Source organism: Scomber scombrus, chromosome 8, assembly GCF_963691925.1.
Source record: "Scomber scombrus chromosome 8, fScoSco1.1, whole genome shotgun sequence".
In the NCBI taxonomy this organism is placed as follows: domain Eukaryota; kingdom Metazoa; phylum Chordata; class Actinopteri; order Scombriformes; family Scombridae; genus Scomber; species Scomber scombrus.
The window spans coordinates 9964739-9986811 of NC_084977.1; the positions used below are offsets into that span (position 1 = coordinate 9964739).

At 41.4% G+C, this 22073-nt stretch overlaps 4 protein-coding genes across 9 annotated transcripts; 2 read left to right on the forward strand and 2 right to left on the reverse strand.

The window, feature by feature from the left end:
• Window positions 1–272: 272 nt before the first annotated feature.
• mettl13 (methyltransferase 13, eEF1A lysine and N-terminal methyltransferase) lies at window positions 273–4168 on the reverse strand. The gene is made up of 9 exons (XM_062424256.1): window positions 3948–4168; window positions 3343–3615; window positions 2796–3264; window positions 2498–2697; window positions 2193–2382; window positions 1692–1856; window positions 1301–1513; window positions 1086–1217; window positions 273–843 (listed from the first exon to the last, which is right to left on the reverse strand). The coding sequence occupies exons 1-9, from the start codon at window positions 4098–4100 to the stop codon at window positions 551–553; spliced, it is 2088 nt and encodes a 695-aa protein (XP_062280240.1). The 5' UTR covers window positions 4101–4168; the 3' UTR covers window positions 273–550.
• Window positions 4169–4326: 158 nt separating this feature from the next.
• itpa (inosine triphosphatase (nucleoside triphosphate pyrophosphatase)) lies at window positions 4327–6039 on the forward strand. Of its 2 annotated transcripts, none has more exons than XM_062424300.1 (8): window positions 4327–4409; window positions 4581–4638; window positions 4730–4794; window positions 4890–4963; window positions 5058–5089; window positions 5174–5286; window positions 5389–5465; window positions 5685–6039. In XM_062424300.1, exons 1-8 carry the CDS (start codon window positions 4347–4349, stop codon window positions 5797–5799), a joined length of 597 nt encoding a protein of 198 aa, XP_062280284.1. In that variant the 5' UTR covers window positions 4327–4346; the 3' UTR covers window positions 5800–6039. The 2 variants fall into 2 exon arrangements, with proteins under 2 accessions (XP_062280284.1, XP_062280285.1); XM_062424301.1 differs by having other exon boundaries at window positions 5204–5286.
• Window positions 6040–8603: 2564 nt separating this feature from the next.
• On the reverse strand, window positions 8604–10930 carry rangrf (RAN guanine nucleotide release factor). 3 transcript variants are annotated; one of them, XM_062424411.1, is made up of 3 exons: window positions 10790–10930; window positions 9664–9778; window positions 8604–9532 (listed from the first exon to the last, which is right to left on the reverse strand). In XM_062424411.1, exon 3 carries the CDS (start codon window positions 9516–9518, stop codon window positions 8937–8939), a length of 582 nt encoding a protein of 193 aa, XP_062280395.1. In that variant the 5' UTR covers window positions 9519–9532; window positions 9664–9778; window positions 10790–10930; the 3' UTR covers window positions 8604–8936. The 3 variants fall into 3 exon arrangements, with proteins under 3 accessions (XP_062280395.1, XP_062280394.1, XP_062280396.1); XM_062424410.1 differs by having other exon boundaries at window positions 9664–9749; window positions 10790–10849; XM_062424412.1 differs by lacking the exon at window positions 10790–10930 and having other exon boundaries at window positions 8604–9522; window positions 9664–9726.
• Window positions 10931–10934: 4 nt separating this feature from the next.
• On the forward strand, window positions 10935–19830 carry vamp4 (vesicle-associated membrane protein 4). Of its 3 annotated transcripts, XM_062424413.1 has the most exons (9): window positions 10935–11131; window positions 11984–12037; window positions 12842–12943; window positions 14952–14998; window positions 15222–15272; window positions 16276–16376; window positions 17983–18062; window positions 18176–18227; window positions 18314–19830. In XM_062424413.1, exons 2-9 carry the CDS (start codon window positions 12035–12037, stop codon window positions 18337–18339), a joined length of 462 nt encoding a protein of 153 aa, XP_062280397.1. In that variant the 5' UTR covers window positions 10935–11131; window positions 11984–12034; the 3' UTR covers window positions 18340–19830. The 3 variants fall into 3 exon arrangements, with proteins under 3 accessions (XP_062280397.1, XP_062280398.1, XP_062280399.1); XM_062424414.1 differs by lacking the exon at window positions 11984–12037; XM_062424415.1 differs by lacking the exon at window positions 11984–12037 and having other exon boundaries at window positions 10937–11082.
• The last annotated feature ends 2243 nt before the right edge of the window (window positions 19831–22073 follow it).

Consider the following 22073-nt stretch of genomic DNA (forward strand, 5'->3'; position numbering starts at 1 on the left):
TTGCTAGAGAGACAAACTTCAGAGCCAATTATAAAAGTACCCTAACTTATCAGACACCAGGCAAGCACTCCCTCCTCCTCCGACAGCTATTTAAAATCCGTACACACCCTGTACTGCAGCCCCATAAACATTACAACCAGAACCAGCGTGTGGATTCATCTACTGTAAATAACGCGCCTGCATTCTTTGGCAGTGAGGAAGGGGCACAGTGGAGTACACTGGAATCCAGAAGCAAGTGAAAGAGAAACCCAATGCTATATTTAATGGTGAAATAATGCAAAGAGCTCATGTTATTGAGTTTAGTTCAGGTTACATAGGAGACCTTCAAGTAAGAGCACTGGGAGTTTACTTTTGTAGAAGCAAACACAATACAATTAAAGATAAAAAATGTTCTTTACTAGTGTTTGTGTATGTAATACACCATCCGTGATCATTTAATCACACTGAACAGCAAAATCAGAGTACCTTTTTCCTCATATTTCACCATCTTAATCATATAATTTCAAATTTAACAAATAATTAATTTAATTCCATTTGGTCACAGAACAACTCATGCTACTTTCAGGTCTTTTAACAACTCTGCAATGTCTATATGTGGACTGCGCTTGTCCCCAGTCCTGTTAGAGAACAGTGCGCTCTGCAGATTCTTGGCTGCTTGGTTCAGGGTTGGAAGGATGCGGGCGGCTTCCGATGTCTCATTCTCTCCGCCAGAGCACAGAAGTACTTCGTTGACCTCCCCTTCGATCTTTCGGGAGAGGATGGTAGGAAACACCGCACTCACACGCTCCAGCACACTTTTCCTCAAGGCCGAATCTCGACACACAAGGTTCAGTATGAAGACACCTTGTACAGGGGCAAGGAGAGGAGGGAGAGTGAGAGAAGATTTAACATAAATGAAACACAACTGATGACGTATTTCTAACAGAAAAGGAGACTTTTACATGTGGAAAAAGACAGTTTTGAGGATGTAATTGTTTATTAGCAGTTTATTGATTCGATGTATATTTGATGCTTTGATTTAACATCAGTACTTTCATGTCATTATTTGATGAAAAACAACAAATTCATATAATATTTAGAGATACCTTTTGGGGTTAGCAGGCTTCGGACTTTTTGCAGGATGGGGGTTTCTACGAAAGCAGCAGGTGGACAGCTCATACCCAAAGTGCTATCTTTGTTGTCCACATCAAACATGATGACATCAAAGAAACGACCACCTGTAGGGAGAAAAAAAAGTAACTTCTTGGTATTGTTAAAATCTTCCCTGCCGTAGCCGTAGCTGCCTTCCTCCATCACTAACCCTCTTTCTCCAGGGCACAGATGCGTTCAAGGCCGTCCCCAAGAGTGACAGTCAAACAATCATCTGGCCGGAACCCGAACCACGCTTTTGCCACTTCCGGCACAGCAGGGTCGAGTTCCACAACCTCGACAGCAACGCCGGGCACAAAGTCCCGCAGAAACTGAGGCAGGCCTCCTCCACCAAGCCCCACCAGGAGCACTGACACTGGGACATCTAATGAGGAAGACAGAGTGGATGAAATTCACATGTAAAGCTCAATAAAGTGTGATATTTCATATAAGACAATGGAAACCTGGGGCTGTTTTGTTCATTATTCATCCTGCCGTCCACCTGAACTACAATGACCAAAACTGGTGTGAAACCCAGTTTACACTAACACGCATACACGCACCTTTGTTTTGTGGCATGCCCACACCGAGCATGGTGAGGCCAGCCACCATGATTTCATGGTGAGCACAGCAAAGGAAGCCGCTGTCCACTGACAGAGAGGTTGAGGATGTTGTTGGAGGCGCTGTTGTCTTGGCTTTCTTTTTGTTCTTCTTTTTGTGACTTGAGGCTGCAGGAACACAAATATTAAATTGTTTTTAAATATACATTTTGATAAAGTATCACCAGATTGTAATAATATATCAATAAAACCGTTTCCTTTTCATTGTTTGACTATTTCCCCCCTTTTCTGGTTTTCTCTGTTGTTGATATTTGTTTGTTAGTTTCTTTTTTTGGTCTGTTTATGCCTTCACTCACTTGTGTCCTGGTATTGTTTTATGTGTAAAATGTAAAAAGGAATCCAATACTTTCATGCAATGTTGTTGCAATACTTAATTGGTTAATAAATTGTTGACAATAAGTAAAAATATATTCAAAGTACAGTGAATGAGGAAAAAGATCTGACCATTATTTAAGGAGACAAGACGACTCTCTGATTGGACGAGGGCAGCATTAGACAGGAACACGAGCCTACGATACAGTTCACCGTCTTCTCCTCTGACATTCTCCACACAGTACTCCCCACTCAGCTCACTCACACCCCTGCTGACCACTTCTCGCCAACCTAGGTCACCTCCGACTGATAGAAACGGGACCTGAACGGGGGATGGAGAGTTGACATTAATTGAGTGATTAATTGATTTTGGTTACACAAATCATTTCATTGTATAAAAGCAAATTCTGAATTATTTACTGTAAGTGTGTGTCTACCTGCTGATTGTCTGGCATTCCCGGGGGAGCCAGGTCCATCACCATTGGTGAGAGTTCTGACTGGACAGCCTGCATGTCTGTGTACTCTTGATTCCTGTGCATTGCTACAATTACCAGGCGCCGAAAGTTAGCACTAGCTGCCAGCTGCCTTCGCCCCTCGCTGGAACTGTAGAGCCAAGCAGTCTCACTGCCTTGAGGCACTAAAAAGGAAAAGCAGGAAAAACAGTAAAAATCAAAAAAAGATGAATGACTTACAACCCGTGTGACAGAAACGTAATTAGACAACAAGAGAGCTCACCAATAAATATAGCAAACAGGTTTGATCTTGGCACCTTGGCACCAGGTGGGGAATCCTGCACAGTGAGGGTGTATCTGGGAAGGCCAGTCTTAGCGTGGCTGAGAGTGAGTGAGAGGTTCGAGCTGGCGTCTGTGCCTGTGCGGAGCCTCTTTCTCAACACGGAGTAAGCCTGACGCTCCCTCACAGCCGTCAACAAATCCGCCACCTGTGAGAGACGATTTGGAGCTCCATCCTCCCCGAGACACATCTCCAGAATGGGTGTAGGCATAGGCTGACGAAACTTGGTGCAGACCAGAACAAAGACAGGCAGAGCAAAGGAGTCTTCATCTTTCCCGCTTTCCTCCTGCAGGCAGTGGAGCCTCACCGCCCACCCCAGCTGAACAAATTGCTCCACAGCCAACTTGATGACACTCTCTTGAGCCAACGTCACACAGACATACCTGCCCCCCACGCTTAGCACACGACCCACCTGCAGACACAAGAAAAATTGTAGTGAGGAGAATGCAACGATACGAACAGTTTCACTTTTAAAAATACTGTTTCTTACCTCGGTGAGCATGTTCTTGGCCAGTGCTCCTTCTTCTTCAGATGCCATGGCATCCAGGGTGCCCTTGTCCAGTGCAGCCTGGTAGCTGGCATCCTCATACGGTGTTTGTGTAGCATCCACCTGCTGGAAGGTCAGGCCCGGCCGGCGCTCAGCGTTTCGCTGGTTCATGTGGGTCACGACTGTCTCACTGATGTCAATATTGGTCAGATGTTTGTAGCCGACATCATAAAGCTGTTCACTCAGCTCAGAGTTACCGCAGCCGACAACCAGCACCTGAAGGACACAATCAGAAAACAATTCATCATTTATTATAGATGCTGGGGATTTGGTGGACAGTAATAAGTACATTATTACCACTGAGGCACTTGACTTAAGTATTTCCATGTTACTTTATACAACTAAAATATCTAAATACATAAATGTACAAGACAAGAGATGTAGCCTGCTGATACACTGGAAAGTCTTCAATATTTGTTGCACTTCTTGTAAGGATTATTGTCAAGCACAAATGATTTATGCTGCAATGAAATGTATCTAACAGTCATACTTTTACAACCAGTGAAACGTTACACCTTTGCCTGTCCCGTATAAGCAGTTGACTTTACCTTATCTTGGGTTTTGATGTATTTGTGCAGCACGCCGCAGAGTTTGTTGTAGTCTCCATACCACTCAAAGGCTTTCTCTCCGCGCTTCTTAAAGAACCTCTCCCAGTACTCCGCGGAGCTGAACTCCTCAGCAGTGCGAGGTAACAGACTCATTGTGGGCCGCTGTTGTTAAAATACTCTGTATCTGTTTATAGACTTCTCTCCACATGGCACTGCGCACTGACTTTCCAACCCGGACACCGTTTCAAGCTGCACCTCTCTCTGATTGGGTGATTTTCTGTGAGCGGAGCTTCAGAGCGCTCTGTGATTTGCTGAAGTTCTCTGAACGGATTTGATTGGCCGCTGCCGAGCCGGTAGTACTCGGTCCGGTATCGTTAAGTGTTCCGGCTGTCCGTCATCATGGCTGTACCTGCTGGGAGGTCTGTAGTTTTCGTGACTGGAAACGCCAAAAAACTAGAAGAGGTAAGAGTTAAACATGTCGTGTCTGAGGCAGATTGTATGCACGCGATGGTGCTGTTGTGTTTAAACCGTTTCAAACAGGATATTTGTGCTGCTGTCTCTACATACTGGTCTTGCTAAACAGAGGCAGTGAGCACGACCTGCAATCTAATACAAAACCTCCACATTTATCAGGTCATTCAGATCCTCGGAGACAAATTTCCCTACAAACTAATCTCAAAAAAGATTGACTGTAAGTAAGAAAGAATGACTGTTAATTCTAATAATAATGATAATAAAGCATTGATCCTAGTCATTTCTCACGTTACTGTTTCCTCATCCAGTGCCTGAATACCAGGGAGAACCAGATGAAATTTCCATACACAAGTGTAAAGAGGCTGCACGCCAGGTACAGTAATCATACAGGTGCAAACACAGCGTGGATATAAGTGTTGCACACGTGAAATTCATCCTGTGTTGCTGTTTGTGCTTTTTCTCCTTCAGGTTGATGGCCCAGTCATAGTGGAGGACACCTGTCTATGTTTCAAGGCGTTGGAAGGCTTGCCTGGTCCTTATATGTTAGTATATTGACTTCCACGTCTATTCCATCATCTGATCTTAACTAGTAGTAACACGCATTACAAATCACAACTGTAATTCCTTGTTTTGTAGAAAATGGTTCCTGGATAAACTCAAGCCAGAAGGTAAGTAATAGATGGCATGGCTACTGTGATATTTTGAGCTGGATGGAAAAATTATGATGTTTCTTGTTGTATGTTATATTTTAGGCTTGTACAAACTTCTTGCTGGCTATGAAGATAAATCGGCGTGGGCTCTCTGCACGTTTGCATTCACTAATGGGAAGGACGAACCCGTAGAGCTCTTCAAAGGGATAACACAGGTCAGCATCTCTCTCTCATTCTCACACACACTGTGAAAGTGTATATTTTTATTATTTTCTTCTCTCTGAAGTCTATTTTTTTGTGTATGTGTGTATTTTAAGGGGCACATTGTGGAACCCAGAGGACCTCGAGACTTTGGATGGGATCCCTGTTTCCAGCCAGAGGGATATGATAAAACGTAAGCAAGGATTGTGCTTGAAATACCCTATTCATACCACAAGGGGGAGTCAGAGGTTAACAAGATGTTAGGGTGCAGATAAATTGACCTCCAATAATACAGCAAAATGCACAATTGTGATGATCCCTTTAACTTTATGCTGTGTGTCTGAGATGAATTATCACTGTTATTGTTCCAAGCATAAAAACATATCTTTAATCACTTCCCTCTCATCTGCAGCTATGCTGAGCTGCCCAAAGAGGTGAAGAACACAATCTCTCACCGCTACAGGGCGCTGGCTGCCATGTCTGAACACTTCTCAACACAGAACAAGAAGACGAAGCTGGAGGGTTGAGTTTTTGGCCAACTTCCGTTTCTGGAGTAAAATGTATTAAACCTCAAGTCATCAGATATAAAGATGCAGAGCATAGATGGCTTCCATGGTGGAGTTACAGAAGGGTGACAGATAACAGATGTGTGATCACAACATCCACGTTTAGAATCTGAATTAAAAAAAGTACTGTGTAATATCTGTTGCTTATTTTTAATAAACGTTTCATTCATTTGTAATCATCCTCTCTGATTCTGGCTGAAGATTTCCCTGCTGTTAGAATTTCCAGGGAATGAGCGTGTTAAGAATATCTCTCAGATAATATCTAAAAATGTCAGGAATTGTTTCGAGATTTGTTTAATTGTTCCACAGTGGATACTCAAAGATGACCTTTTGAGATTTTGCTTCTAAGGGCTGACAAAGATATACTTGAAGAAGAGCATAAATTAAAAACATTTTTTTTTAAAAGAGGCGCTCCAGGGTCCTGATGAGAGCAGCAGACCACTCTGTGGCTTTGAGTAACTCCTGGATTTGGCAAGGGAAGGAGAGAATTGTTCATGTTGGAGTCCAGAGGGAGGGTAGGGGATATGGGGGGGTTTTCTAAAGAAGGTTGGGGTATTCCGTAGAAACACAACAGGGGAGTCAGGTTAATAAATGACCCAGGAGTAGGAAGTCTCTGAACAGGATCTATGCATACACCTGTGACTGATGCCTCCCAGATGTACTGAAAGTGTCACGTGTGCATACACGGGTCCTCTGAGTAAAAGCAAAAGACTGTAGAAGCAGCTGCCATTTTTCATTGTTTCCAAATAATTTTAAGTACTTAGTTATTGACAGTAAAACTCTAGGTTGTGAAATAGCTGGACTGCTTCCACATGAATCTGATGCAATAAGCTGTGTTTGTTTAGGGACTTGTCAGGAAGGGAGGAACTCCACCTGTCAGCCACGTTTTTAAACGCAACGTGGGAAATGTGTTGCAGACTTCACTACAGGTCAGAACCAGCAGTATGAAGGCATCTCTCTTCATCCTCTTCCTCCGTGACACAAAGTCAACACAGCAACTGTCAGTGTTGTAGCATTCAGTGGGGCCCTGACATATTGCCTGTATGAATTACAGGGAATTTAAAAAGGTTTACATGTGCAATATTAGATAATAAAGAGAGGGAAATCATTCACAAAAATGACATGCTGTTATTTTATAGCTCTCCTGACTCCTTTAATTTGTCTAAAGGTCATGATGGGATTATTTATTTATTTACCGGGACATTCTTATTAAATTGTGATGCTCAAGCCTTTATTATGATAGGATAGCCAGTTATATTTAATGAGTTCACCTATGAAGACAGTTTTTTTTTTTTTTTTTTTGGTTTACATTCTACAAATCTCAGAGATACTAAAGATTGAAGCCTAAAGCAAAATCTTAATGCAATTAGTTACATCCTTCAAGATGTTGCTTCCCATCTTGGGAATTTTGGCATCCACGGTGGTTGGGAAAATATTAGAGGGCCTTAAAATTGTTTATAAAATAGGGAGAATATAACATTCAAAACATTTTTTGATTTACTTTTTCCTTCTGCTTCTAATGATTTTATTCCTCCTCTGATTATTGAATAAGTGAAACAATCTAGAGAAAACCATTCTATCACACACCAAATTGGCCACTACACTATAAGTAACCCAGGAGCCAGTCTGTAATAACACTGGAACCAAGTCCAAAACCCTGTTCCTAGATCCACAGCAGGTCTGAGGCCAGTGTGTTCTCAGACTTTATTGCAAACAGATCCAATAACAATGTTTATGTGACTAGTCAGGAGGAGCGTTTGCTGTTGTGATACTATAGACGTTGTGGTTAATGAAAGAATGTGCTACAAAGGGATCACAACGGGAAAGGATGCCTGACTTTATGAGATCTTAATCCATCGTGATTGCACCAGAGGATGAGAGGGATTTGATGTGGCTTTGAGGAGATGGAGTGTGCTTCCTCTTATTTGCTATGCAAGACTTACCTGAATTCCACTGCTGTGATTAATCTTATTTAACGGTAGACTCAAGTTAAAACCTTTGGATGCTTTTTTCCCCTTCCAAATAACAGCATATGTAACTGAAGAAAAATGGCTTCAATTATGTATTGTATGACCTAAGACTAAGAAAGGGAAGGTTTTATCTTCAAAGCAACAATTAACAAGGGTCAATTTTCATTCCATAAATTTTGTGTTTCGACTAAACTCACCGTCGATTGAAGTCTCTCCAAGAGTTTTCAGGGTTCAGGCTAATGAATTATTCCACCATGAGGCCACAGAGGTGAATGATTGAAACAGTCGACCTGATACATTTTCCTGCTGGGACCCCTCTTCTCAATTTCCAATGTTTATGACTCAAGTCAAGTCCTTAAAGACACTGAGGGCTCCATAAATATTACCTGCATCTAAACTGCTTCATAGAGACGTTATATTTAGAATCCCATTTCACCTTCTCGCTTCTACTTTGACCTTTGCCATCATCTGTGGATTTTTATTACCATCATTTCATCTTAAAGAATATGGAGATTGGAGCTTTACATCATATTTTGATCAGTTAATCAGTGAATATTTCTGAAATACATATAGCGGGATGGCTCTTCTCTTTATCCACTGTATCTAATGTACTTGTATATGTTTAAGGGTGGTGACAGTATTACTGTAGTAAAATAAAGGAAGGGAGGCATGAGCAGGAAGGAGGAAATGCTTGAGTAAGTCGGAGAAGGCAAAGGCAAAGTCAGCGTAAATCCTTTAAATCAAACATACAGTGAAAAAATAACATCAGTTAATAATATTAATCTGGTCTCTAGATCCAAACAGTGCAGGCTTACTATTGAAAACTTTTAACCTGCCAATAAATCTTTCTCAGGCAGTATACAGAAGTCCAAGATTTTTCATCCAAAACATTTATTATGACAAAGAACCCATTAACATTTGGCTCTCAGTTCATTTTAGTAGCCAGAACAATGTCAACATGAAAAAGTAGATCAGAAGTGTTTCTATTCATCCACCGCTCAGAGGAGGTCCATCTAAAGCATTTGTGTTCCCAAAACATTTCTAGTGGATCTAGTTTGTTTTAATGTGCCTGTGTTATAGATAAAGACTAAGCAGGTGAAGTCCCACACTGAGAAAGCAGCACTTGTTCTACCCAAACAGTCCTGGGTTGTGCAGAGTCAGAGACTGCAACAAGCACTGGAAGTCCTGCACGGTCCATGGCTCTCTGTGCGTCCCCATTGCGGCTGCACTGCTGCTGTCAGGGCTGATGCTCTGCGGGTCATTGAAGGTTATCAGGACATCTGTGGAGAACTGCGGCAGACGGAACAGACCGAGGTGAAGGGTCACTGTATTCCTGGCCTCTTCGTTGAACTTGGATACACACTGTGTGCCGGTGAGCCTCCAGGCGGAGCTGCACTCCGACAGGGACAGCTCAGACTTTGGCAGGGGTACAACACTGGTCACCTCAAAGGCACCAGGATCTAAAGCTTTATTACTGCCTGCGATGTCTTCAAAGTGATACCTGGCAGCATCCTGGTTTGCCACCTGATCCTGGTACTCCACCAGCTCCACGATCAGGCTCTGGTCGGTGTGTGCATGGGCGAACACCTCCTGGTTATCCGGGATCTCCCTCAGCTCACTGACATCTGTACAGCTGTGCGGGATGACAGCTGACAGTCCTCCTCCAAACAGAGGATGAGCCTGATCCGCTCTGCCTCCAGCACTCTGCATCTCTCTGCGGGCAACTGTGCAAGATACACAGAGTCTGTTTTAACTACTGTAGATAACCAAATATACGCTGCTTCAAAACACAACACTGACCCAAGAAAATACAATCATGTGTCCATAAACACAGGAGGATAAGCAGATGGCTTACCAATCCAACGTGCGCGCTGTTCCGGTAAAAGTTTATTTTCTTCTTCTTCCTCTCTTGTTTCGCCACTTTAGACGCACTGCTGCCATCTACAGTAAGACATGCACATGCATCCACCCTTAAACAGGCAGTGGAGGAGGAGATAATATAAAAAATACTCAAAAGTTAAAGTGAAAAATTAATTATGAGAGCAAAATGCATTTAAACTATCAAACATATTAGTGCTCAAAATGCAAAATGTCACTTGAAGTATTTACTGTATCATATATTATTATTGGTATTATTACTGGTGTATTAATGAATGTGGGTGATGTATGTACAATCTAAATCAGTTGTTAAGCTGTCAAATAAATACAGTTCCTCTCTGACAAATGGTGAATCAAAAATAGCCCAAAATCCTTTACATACAGTAGCTTAACACTTAAGTACTTTGTTACATTTCACCACTGAAAACAGGACTAATACACAGAAAGCATATATGTTTATAGCATTACACACCTCAGTTTAAATGTGTGATTTTCTATAAGATGTCAATCAGAGAGACAAACTGAGGTATGCAGTGGTCTAGAGACAGATCATGGATGTATTGTATATGAGACACATGTTGAAACTGCTCCATAAGCCTTTTATTTAAATACAATGAACTTGGATGTAATATCTAGAAATTACATTGACATTAGTACTTCACTGTAAAAGGTGCTCCAAACTTAAATGAACTCTAAAACGTGTTACTGATGTCCTCAATTCATGATACAGAGAGACAGTTGTCTGTGTTAGCAGATATATTAATTAGGGCTGCAACTAACAATTATTTTCATTTACCATCAATCTGTTGATTATTTTATCAATGGAATGCCTCAATTTCTGTTTTAAGATTAATTTTCCTTTCAAATATATAAAATCTATCCATCATAATTCATCATTTGTAAATATTGACTTGCAGGGAAAGACATCATCAATATGTAAACCTTTCAGTGTATATTGTGGAAATGACATTAATACAACAGAGTTCAGTACAATTCACATACGGGCCTTTGTTCACAGTGTCAGAGAGTTGTGTATTTCTGTGCGAAAATTGAATATTATGCTGCATAAAGAAAACAACCACTATAAAACAATATATATTTACCGAGCTCGCTATTAAAAACGTGCAATCTCTCAAACATCTGCTGCAGTCTTTCTCCAACATCTGCAGGAATCTCTCTCAAACATCAGTCTCTGTCAAACCTCTGCAGCGGTCTCTCTCCTCCTCCAGCTGTTTGTGTTCATTTCCTGGTCAGCTGATTCAGACGGAGGAAAGACAAGCAGACGGTGTTAGCATCCATGATGATATTCTTGTGTCATCGCCCGGACAGCTTTTAAAATGCACGGATAAAACCTTGAAGCCACCCCAAACCCTGAAGACACTGGATTAATAACTGAGTGTGTGTGTGTTTGTCGCCAGCATCGAGGATCTTGTGGAAAACAGCAGGTAGCTAGCCACGTTAGCACCCTAAGCTTAGCTTGCTAGCTACATTTGTCAGTGAACCAAGCGGCCTTAACAAGCTAAATTAGCTTGTAGCTAGCTATATTAGCATTTGCATTGGTCTCTTTTTACATCATTTTACTGTCATGTATTAATGTAAAGGGGGAAATGTGGCACGTTCTGACATATTTGCTTAAAGTTTGTCCAAAGAAAACAGATAAATACAGTTATCAGCGGCTTTGATATAATTACTATTCCTGTAAGAGTTAAAGAGCCAGAGATGCCAGCTTCATGTCCTCTAATTACTTCCTTTTTGGACCATAAAGACATTTATTAATTGTGAGAAAACAATCACCTCCCTTTAAATACTCAGCTAAAATAGATATGCTTGACTCAATGAAAGCATGTTTTTCCTCCCCTCTTACAAATTGAATAGTTTAATGTGTGCATTGTATTGCATTCTTCTTAGTATGTGCTTAAAGTTGCAATCCATATATTGATTGTGATCATTAACTATTTACAATCCTCTCTTGATGCAGTATCAGTCCAAATCTGACTTCACACTGTACACTTTTTGTGCATGTTTACAAATCACAATCTAGATATTGAAATTAATCCAATACATCATTTTTTATGGATTTCAACTTTAACAACACTCTCTTAAAATAGACACATTTTCTAAAGGCTTCCTTCTACCACTCTAATATATTAGACTTGGCTTCTCCTCTGTCTCTTTTGTGTGTCTCTTCATGCTGTCGCCGCTTCAGATAGAGTCCTGTCCCTGCTTCTCTTCTCCTCTGTTTACTGGAAAGTTCCTCTCCTCTTCTGGTCATTGAAAGGCCTTTTTTCCACCCACAGTGCCAGAAAAGGACGCTGACAAAGCCACAGCGTCAGACTGAACTGGATTCAATGGTATATGTTATATTGTTTGATTGAGAGAGGTCATGTTTGTCTGAGCAAGGCTGCTTTGTTTTCTCTGACACTTCAAGCCGTCCTCCAATCATTGCAGTAATTCTTTAGGGTCACATGTACTTTTGTCACACTGTTTGGAACATCTAACACCCAAACCAACACCAGAGGGTGTAAAATTGGAAGAACAGCATGATTTCATCTGACATGGTGGAGCAATGATAACACTTCCTGTCTTAGCCATTGAGATCCAATGTCTGTTTACACCAGAAATATTAGGAATCAAGACAGCTTGATGTCTTAACATTTCTTTGTACATATATGAGTTATAAAACAAATATTTTAACAGACAGCAGACAAGAAAGGAAAAAAACATTTTTTCTTAACATGTTCCAGAGCTGAAAAGTAGACTGCAGAGGAAATGAAAGAAACATCTAATAACAAAATCAGGCTGCTTTACAGGAAGTGATGGGGCTCCTCAAATCGTTTGACCATGAACGGTCACATTTTTGCAGTCATTTCTGACTAAGGGGATTTTATAGTCACGAGCAAAGTTTCGATTTATTCACTCTTTTGGTACACTTGGTTCTTTGTTCTTCATGTTGTGTTCCCAGATGTAGCCTGGCTGTGGTTATTCCTGCAATTTAAATTACTCACTTACTCACAATATTAAAGTACTGCCATGAGTAACACCTAACCGTGAAGGAATGTAATGTCCTTGGTGCATATATGCATGTATTAAATGAGCTCTCCAACAATGTCACAATCTCACATCCTAAACAATCTTCTCCTCTTCCTGTCTTACAGAGGGAGCCAGATCGGGAGGAGCAGCCTGAAGACAACATGCCCCCCAAGTTTAAACGACACCTCAATGATGACGAGGTCACGGGATCCATTCGGAGCGAGAGGGTGAGACACGGGTGGAGGGAGCAGTGGTGTTTTTGTCGATATTACTAATGCCGTCACCAAGTCGCAGATAACAGAGGCGGAAATCAGCTTGAAGGATGAGAGAAGCATGTGATCGATTTCAGAAATTCAATTCAGTGTGTTGTAATGTGGATAAAGGGTTAGATTTCATTTAGAACAACTATTGTAGTTTAAACCAGATGTGGATTTTGCCGTAAGACTCTCTGTTTATCAGACGAACTAACAGACTAATAGAATAACTGGAAAAACAGAGAAGATAAATAAGAATGTAAAGCGAAGAATCTCCTGTGGCCAAATGTCTGGTCCTCATCAAAGTGATCATCTGTTCCCATCTCCACCTTCTTTGACCTCCCTCTTTTTCTTTACTGTATTCAGTCCTCTGTTTCCTTCTAATCCTGTTTTCTGTTTATTGAACTGGGATCAAAGCTTACTGGGAGACTTGCATAAAAAGTACCTCATTCCACCATAAGCGCTCTACCTCCTGTCCTGTGATAATAGCTAACTTTTTTCTTCACATCTCCCATCCTAACCAGTGGAAAGAAGGAGAACGTTAGAACCTCAGCTTATAAAGTTCTTTATGATCATATGGGACCTTTGCCTCAGCTTGGTTCTTTGCAGGTGAACGTGTATTTACTGTCAAACAAAATATCTTCATCCGCACGGCATCGGCTTGCAGCTGTCTACCTACCAGCACCAGCATATCCATAGGTTGACCTCCCTTAGCGGCATTATGTCATCGATGTTAGAATGTGATCACTATTATTGAGTGATTGTGGATTCACTCAAAAACACTGTAACCCTTGGATTTGACTACACAAACATGGAAGAATTTTAGTGAATAAACTCATGGAAAAACATACTGCAGCCATTATTATCTAAAGATGATGCCATCTTTAGATAATCTGTTCTCTGGATGAAGGCCTTTCTTTTCCAGCAGTGCCTACCTTCCAGTGAGAAACAGACCGTCTCCTCCTGGCTTGATACTCCTGTGAGAATTTAATGCAGCTGTCTCACTAATTCTCTATGAATAGCATTTTATGCTGGGCACTTTCTGCCCCTATAAAAGCCATCAGTGATTCATACATGGCAGTACTTTTGTTACATAATCTTCTTTAAGTTTCCAGAAAGCTCTCTCGGATCTATTATCAAAATATATTCAGGTCTGTTTTTGGTCTCTGTGCAAACTAGAATGTGTAGGAGTATTATGGTGTGATTACAAGAAGTGAAAAATATTCGGTCTGTTTCCCATTCACGTCTATTGAAGCCAGACCGATGGACAAATTTAAGTGTGTGTTTCCTGTTTTGGTGCAATGTCCAGCTGACTCCAGTTCACCTTTGTTCAGCTGCGGTCAGCCAATAGAAAAACTGCTGAACTGTGGAAATGTAAAATGTTATTATTATTATTATGTAATTATTATTATTAAAGTGTATTTCATCACAATTTTTAGGACATTATAACCACCAGACTACAATCTGTCATGGTACTTTTATACACTGTTTACAGTTTGTAATCGTTATCATCAATATGTATTGGCTGCCTTCATCAAACATGACATCATGTCTTTTTTCAGAGCTGAGTGCAGGGAAACTAGTTTTTATAACTGGGCTTTTCAACTGACAAGATGCAAAAGCTTCTCCCTTAACAAATCTGGATGCTACCATATTTATTTTCTGGCCTTTTAAACATGGTCTTTGTCCACATTGAAGGAAACAGTAACAGGGATCATCACCTATATCAAACGTTGTCACGTAACCAAAATCGTCAAATGTAGCCTGACGCTTCAAGGGGAATTGTTGCTTGTGAATCTCTATTTTAAGCTATTGATGGACCTCACAAAGCAAAGTGTGGACTGGTGTGTACATCGGTGAAGGAATTTCCCTTCTTTTTTTTTTACTACAGGCTCCCTCACAGGTTGTTCAAGAGACAGCTGTCAGTCAAGACCCTGAGCTTACTCTTATCTGACCTCTGACCTTTTTTCATCTTTTATAGAGGAACCTGCTGGAAGAGGACTCTGATGAAGAGGAGGACTTTTTCCTGTGAGTTTGTGTGTGAACATATGAAGTTCAGAAACGTTGTCTGTTAGAATAAAATGTATTAAAAAGAGCATTTTATACAGTAGAGGAGTTGAAGAACAATCATTCTTATTCAGACCGTAAATGCATTGCACACACAGTCAGAAATAGCACAGTAAAAAATGTTGAAGTTAAGTATTCATGTATTAAATTAGTAACACTGATTTCATTACTGCTTGTTTTCTAGGAGAGGGCCAACAGGACCCAGATTTGGACCTCAGAATGACAAAATCAAGCAGTAAGTACAAACACATTGTCAGCATTGTATTACCAGCACACTCAAGTTTTGGTGTTGGTGTTATGTAACTGTGGCTTGTCATGTTTACCAAAATCTGCAGGTTGTTAGCCGATTGTGTAAGAGAGGCTGTCATGTGCACAATATTGTGTAACCTCTCTGGGACGCCCCGGTCCTTCTCCAGTCTGTTTCCACATTAACCTCCAGCCAGAGACAGCCAGAGAACAGAGGAGGTCATTGTTGAGACAGTCTGGTACCCGTAGTTGTTTCACCACACTCTGTCCATACTTTATAGTTTGTCACTGTTGTCCAGGCACATGAAACTGGATGCCATCGTTACAGAGTCCAGGAATGATGTGTTCACAGGCCTTAAGCTCGTCACCTCTGTCTCTCTGAACATGAACCGAGGTCCGGTCTTTAAAGTTTGTTTATGTCTATGTGTGTGTTCCTAATTTGGTATTTTTAAGTGATGGATTAGTATTACCAACTTCAACATGCGTGAACTGTAAGACTGATTTCTTGCAGTTGCTTGTCTGAGACAATTAGTTTGACAGTGCTGGAAAATGTGACCAGAGACATTTTTTTGTCTTGTATCAGATCTTCTCCCTTGTGAGTCTCTCCGCCTTTTTATTTCTTTGCCAAACTTCTCATTACCTCTGAACCTGCACCCCTCCAAGATGTTTAGCTAAGAATGAATCTTAAATGTAAGTGACTGAAGGGTAATCTGCAGCAACCATGCCAGCTCAGGTATGAGTAGCGTGAATAAAGCAAGCATAATTCTGCAGATGCTGAACAGGTGCAGGCAGTTTCAGGGTGGCTGAACACGATCTGATCGGTATTTCATTGTCTGCCAACTGTAACTGCAAGGCTACACAGAGAGGAGAGGATATTAGAAGAAGACTTGGTTACCCCCCCAAAAAATACTTAACCATATTTTCCCTTCATAATTCATAATTTATTGTCTTGTTTTTACGATTCTGTGTCTCACATCCACTTCCATCATCAGGGTGCAGTCGCAGGTCGATGAGGTGATTGATGTGATGCAGGAGAACATCTCCAAGGTGATAGAGAGGGGCGAGCGTCTCGATGACCTGCAGGACAAGTCAGGTGAGTCACACAGGGACACGTGTGCCATGTGTTTGTGTCCACATGTGCACAACGTGTGTTCTGTTGATTTATAGAAGTAAAATGACATCAACACAAACTCTACAGGGAGTGTTTAACTGGTCGTGTTTGTTCTACTGTTTAGTTTCCACAAGCAGCTTACAGATGGTGTACACGCTGCTCTGTGTGGATTGCTGACATTTATGTATTTAAGATTATTTATTCATGTTAATGGAACAAATGTCTGCAATTTGCATCCAATTTAAACTAAAACAGTTGTTAACAAGACCCAGATCCTGAATGTACTTTAATCGACTTGTAATGCCGGTTTAGCGATTCTCTCAACATTACTGTTATCAAAAATCTGTGGTTAGAGTCTGCACATGCTGCCATGTGACACGAACATGTGCAACACTATTTTTATTAGTGAAAACCTAAAGTCTACAACTTTGTACCAGTTTACTCTCATGGGACCCCCAGTGTGTCGTAGCGGGTGCCTGCCTGTAAATATACTTAGTATAAAATTGTTAATCCAGGTCTAGATTCAGTGTTTTACCAGGTGTGTGTGTGTGTGTGTGTGTGTGTGTGAAAGCTTTTAAGAGGTATCACACTCTTTTACTCAGTCTATATCGAGCAGGTGTGTGAAACGTGTTTAACTCCCGTCCTTACACAACTCCACATATGCTAGGCCTTCATCAAGACACACACTGGTCTTCCTCTTTTTATTCTCTCCTCCACGGATGTAGCGATGAGGCCCGAAGTGCCAGTGCATCTGCTCCCTCTGACATCCACGCAGATGTTGTGTAACTGCTTCTCACTGTCACGTCAACCAGCCAACCAAGACAATGACGCACATCTGGAACACATTTGTGTGCCTGTGTTTTGTGTACGCGAGTGTTGCTGTACTTGTAGGTCTGTGGACATACGTGTGGCGGATTGCGTGTCTCTGAAGTGCGTGTAGTCCTTTTTCATGTGAGTGATATAATAGCAGCTCATTCTCTGACCCATGTGCAGGTAACCTGTCGTTAAATTCCTCGAGCTTAACAAGCATCTTCTCAGGAGCCTCGCCTGACAGTTTCTCTTTGTTGTAGCGAAAGGTCGTAAACAGGCACATGGACGAGGAGAGAGCAGACACATGACAGACACAAAGCCTCTAAGGGGGGGACAGGGGCTTTGGACAAGGCGAGTGCTGAACACTAGAGAGCTGTAACCTTCCTGTTAACGCGCCTAAACAGCAAGTTAACAACAGTATCCAAGAGACAGAGAGCAGTGTGGGCGAGCAGTCTGGGGACAGAAGGGAGGAAGTTGGAGGAAATATGTTTTTGTTCTGTTGTGTATACATCTGGCAACTTGTTATTCGTCATCTCACTCCAGTACAGTGAGAATCTATTCATTCTCAGCAGAGGTAAAGACTTACATAACTCCCGACATATTATTATTGCACATGCACAACACAGAGCCAGACAGTTTAAGTCACCCTATCCAAAATTCAAAGTAAAAACACGAATTAGCTTTTTTTGTTGTTGTTGTCATTAATAGATTTTTTTTTCTTCTCCCCCTTTTCTACTTAAATTTTTCTCCTCACGTGTCGTTATCTGCTCTGTTACAGAAAGCTTATCGGACAATGCATCTGCCTTCAGTAGCCGAGCCAAACAGCTGCACAGGAGGATGTGGTGGAGAGACATGAAGGTGAACTATCTGTGTGTCTGTGTGTCTGTGTGTATGTGTGAGAGCGACACACCTTAACATGTCTAATTCAGTATGATGATGACTGTGTTTAACGTGTGTCATGTCTTACACAGATGAAGATGATTATTGCCTTGGTCGTGGTTGCTCTCCTGCTGATTATTATCAGTGAGTATCAGTCAAAACACACCAGAATACGTTTCATTTACATAACATGTATTTAATACCCGTCCTCCTCTTTGTTTCTCTTTCAGTTCCAGTGATTCTGCGATATCGCTAGTGTCCGACGAGGAGGGTGTGGAAGAACTTTCCTCCTCTTCTTCTTCCTCTCTATCTACTCTGCACACAGTTCTCCACTCCAGCTAGGGGGCGCCAGCCACCCTCCCACACCCTCCTCCGTGTCAGCCCGTGTGCCCGCTAGGATCTGGCCTCGGCTCGCCCTTAGTACAGATCTTATCGCTGGCATTTTCACAAACATCTGCTCTGAGATCAGTACTAAAGGTTTGTTTTTGATTCCTGGTTTGAAATTAAGCTGCAGAACAGGGACACAGGAGAAAAACTGTGGAAATATTTTAACGCCATTAGGGCTGTTTGGTAGAAAACGCTGACTCTCGGCCCTCTAGTCAATGTGAAGGAGTGCTCCATTCCATGATACATATCACGTGTAGGGCCCTGGCTTTGCCTTGACAACGGGGAAACTCCAGGTCCTGCATTTTATTTCCATCATTATATATAGACACTGTAAAGGCAGGGAATCCACGCTCTTAGTTCAACTGATCTGAATGTGCTGCTGCAGCCTTATACTATATAAATGGGCTGTAACATCCAGCAGATGAGCCTCAGATGTTTACCCATCATTCCACGTGTCCTCTCTCTTGTGCTGAAACACAAAGGATGAGAATCTTTAAAAGGGAACAGTTTGTGAACACAAGCACATTTTCTTTGCCCGGCACAAGGCAAGGGAACAATCTGAGGTTCATCTGCGAACCTGTAGTCAAAGGTGACTTCCTTTTATCATCAGAGAGGCTTTTTTTTTTTTTTGACAGAAAACTGATTTTACTTATCAGGTATGCTCAGCAGTTCAGATGATCACAAAAAGGGACTAGAGGTGAACATCTGTTCTGACAACATCCTGCTTTCTCACATTATTCAACTTCATAAATCACCGCCGTCAATGTCTGTCTGCCTCTTGATAGCTTGTTATACTGTATAGCAGGACCATGTCAAACCAAAACATCCAGGTTATGAATGTTTCCTCTCCAGACTGCACTCTAAACCTCTCACCTTCCTCCCTGGGTGTGCTGAGCTCTGGGCCGGTTTGGTCACGGCTGTCCTACTTTCCTGCCAGTGACATTAAACTGTCTCTCACTCTGCAGATGGTTCTCTTTGGTTTGATACGGCTTCTGTCTCTTTGTTCCAATGTTTTGAAGTTCTTATTTTTGCCGAATGCTCAATGTGATGCTTTGTTTGAATGCCGGTGTACCCAGTCGCCACTGAAGGTGTAAAAGCAGGAGCGTTGATCTCTCTGTGCTGTTACATTATGCTTAAAGAGGGGGTAATTCAAGTGATGCAAGTTAAAAGTTGAGCTGTGAAACAAACATAGGTGTCATTGTGTCTGGAATAACTGTACAATAAGTTGTCATTTTATTATTTTTTAACGTAATTTATTTTAGCTGTAAATATTGATTCTGTAATGATGTAAAATACTCTGGCATTGCATTGGAAGACTGACAATACGGATCCTGTTTTTTTGCTCTGAAATAAAGTGATTTTAAAGGGCAGCTCTCTGGTCTGATCTGGTTTGAACTGGTCACAGTCCTCTTGGGAGGAGGGACACCGAAAAGAGGAGTAAAGATGGAGAAACAGAAGGAAGGTTGAAGAGTTGATGGAAAGATGGAATGCCTGGAGATGTTGAGGGGAAAAACAAATTGTCATCATACCCCTCCACTCTTGACCACTTTGGATATTCTCAGAGCCAGGGAAGTCCTGTGCTTTCTTTTATCCTCTCTCATTACTCGAGCATTTTATTGGCCCTGAAATTTCACTGGCAGTTGTGGAGTCCCAAGATGGCACTAAACTCGGAGGGACCTGAGCCTGTGAAGTGTTATTATTCTGACAGACTCGCAGCTCTCGCCCTCACTGGACAGTGGACACAAACACAAACTGACAGCTACGCCCTCTCATCAGCCAACACTGCCCCACCCTTCAGAGAGAGCAGAAATTAAACTGGTCTACAGGGGTCTTAAATTTCATTGATTAATGACAGGGGGCCTTGTTGGTGCACACAGCAGGGTTGACGGCTTTATTTTAAGCTTTAAAGATGAAAAGGAGAGAAGTTGTATACTCAACACTTGTTTAAATGATGTTATAGCTGCGGTGAAAGGCCTGCATTCATAGTGAAATCAAAGGTCTGGCTGGAGAAGTGGCCGTAAAATGTTACAGCTCCTTGCAATAACTGAAAACAAGAGGTTTAAGTTTGCCTCTGGTCAAGACATTGTCCCGCCATATGCAAGCTGAAAAAAAGAATCCATGTCACACTATACTGGAGGCTATATGTGTGCATGAGAGCACATTTTTATCCTCTCTGCCTGTGCAGACACACCCACACTGGCAGCAGAGGATGTTTTGGTCCTCTGTCAGGGGCTCACACTAGGTGACTTCAGATTCCAGGCATAGCAGCAGTTACATGAGTCATATAAAAATGAAATGAGAAACGAGAAGTGTGAATCTTATGCCAACCAGCATTAGTCAGTCAAACACACACACTCACACGTACACACTAACCCTATCTGGCTGAGATTCTGCCTCCAATGAGAGAGATGGATATATCAGTAGTCAGAGGAAGTAGAGAATAAATCCTCAGAAAAAGCAATCATCTGCATTAGATACACAAGATTATTTAGATCAATTTCAAGGGAACAAAAAGAGCGTTATAATTGAGAACACTTGATCCTTTTTTCTTCTTCATAGTTTGTCTTTTTCTGTCACTATTAGTTTCCCAGGAGCTCCTGCTCTTCTTTATCCTCCCCTTGTCCCCTTGTGGTTTTACTCACATCTTTTCCTCATTTGATGCTTTCTTTCACGTCTCTCGCCATTCACCGTCTGCCCTCTCTTCAGCTTCTCATTGTTAAGATATTTCCTGTAAGAAGATTTGCCCGGCCTCTGAAAACTACAAACCATTGCTTCCAAACACATTCAATTCAGTTCAATTTAATTAAATGGGCTTTACAGGCATGAACGTTTTGAGAAGAATAAAAATACAATATGTCCAAATATTTGAACAGCAAAAAATAATATTCGAACCTTAACACAACATTTATATATATATATATATATATATATATATATATATATATATATATATATATATATATATATATATATATATATGTGTGCATGTATATATATGTATATATATATATATATATATATATATATATATATATATATATATATATATATATATATATATATATATATATATATGTATATATGTATATATATTCTGTAAACAAGTACTGACAGCTGCAGGAAATGCTGGGATCAACAAGTTGCAAGTTGAAGTGTGTGTTTTCAAGAGTATGTGACCTTCCCCTTTGCACCCTTTGCCCTCTGGTCTCCCTGAGGTGAAGGAACTGGGTCGGGTGGTGTTTTGAGGATAGGGGTGGACTGGCAGGTCAGCAGAGATGGATGAACGGTGAGGAGACAGGAGGAGGAGAGGAGCCAGGAGGGAAACAAAGAGGCAGGATGTGAGGGTAAACTGAGAGCTGTAAAGTGAATTTTTCTGGGATTTGCAGGTGTGTGTGTGTGTGTGTGTGTGTGTGTGTGTGTGTGTGTGTGTGTGTGTGTGTGTGTGTGTGTGTGTGTGTGTGTGTGTGTGTGTGTGTGTGTGTGTGTGTGTGTGTGTCTGTGTGTATGTGTGTGTGTTTCTGCGCACCTGCCTCATTGCGTGCATTTCTGAGCAAGTGTCTCACTTTCAAATATTTAATCCTGCCCCTCTGAAAATAAACAAGA

Coding starts and splice junctions, on each gene's coding strand:
- mettl13 (XM_062424256.1), bottom strand. CDS start 4,100: ATGAGTCTGTTACCTCGCACTGCTGAGGAGTTCAGCTCCGCGGAGTAC. Junction 1,218..1,300: donor CTGTGCCCTGGAGAAAGAGG/GTTAGTGATGGA, acceptor TTCTCCCTACAG/GTGGTCGTTTCTTTGATGTC. Junction 844..1,085: donor AAGCCTGCTAACCCCAAAAG/GTATCTCTAAAT, acceptor CCCCTGTACAAG/GTGTCTTCATACTGAACCTT.
- itpa (XM_062424300.1), top strand. CDS start 4,347: ATGGCTGTACCTGCTGGGAGGTCTGTAGTTTTCGTGACTGGAAACGCC. Junction 4,795..4,889: donor GTAAAGAGGCTGCACGCCAG/GTACAGTAATCA, acceptor TTTCTCCTTCAG/GTTGATGGCCCAGTCATAGT. Junction 5,287..5,388: donor TCTTCAAAGGGATAACACAG/GTCAGCATCTCT, acceptor GTGTATTTTAAG/GGGCACATTGTGGAACCCAG.
- rangrf (XM_062424411.1), bottom strand. CDS start 9,518: ATGCAGAGTGCTGGAGGCAGAGCGGATCAGGCTCATCCTCTGTTTGGA.
- vamp4 (XM_062424413.1), top strand. Junction 14,999..15,221: donor GAAGAGGAGGACTTTTTCCT/GTGAGTTTGTGT, acceptor CTTGTTTTCTAG/GAGAGGGCCAACAGGACCCA. Junction 15,273..16,275: donor CAGAATGACAAAATCAAGCA/GTAAGTACAAAC, acceptor TTCCATCATCAG/GGTGCAGTCGCAGGTCGATG.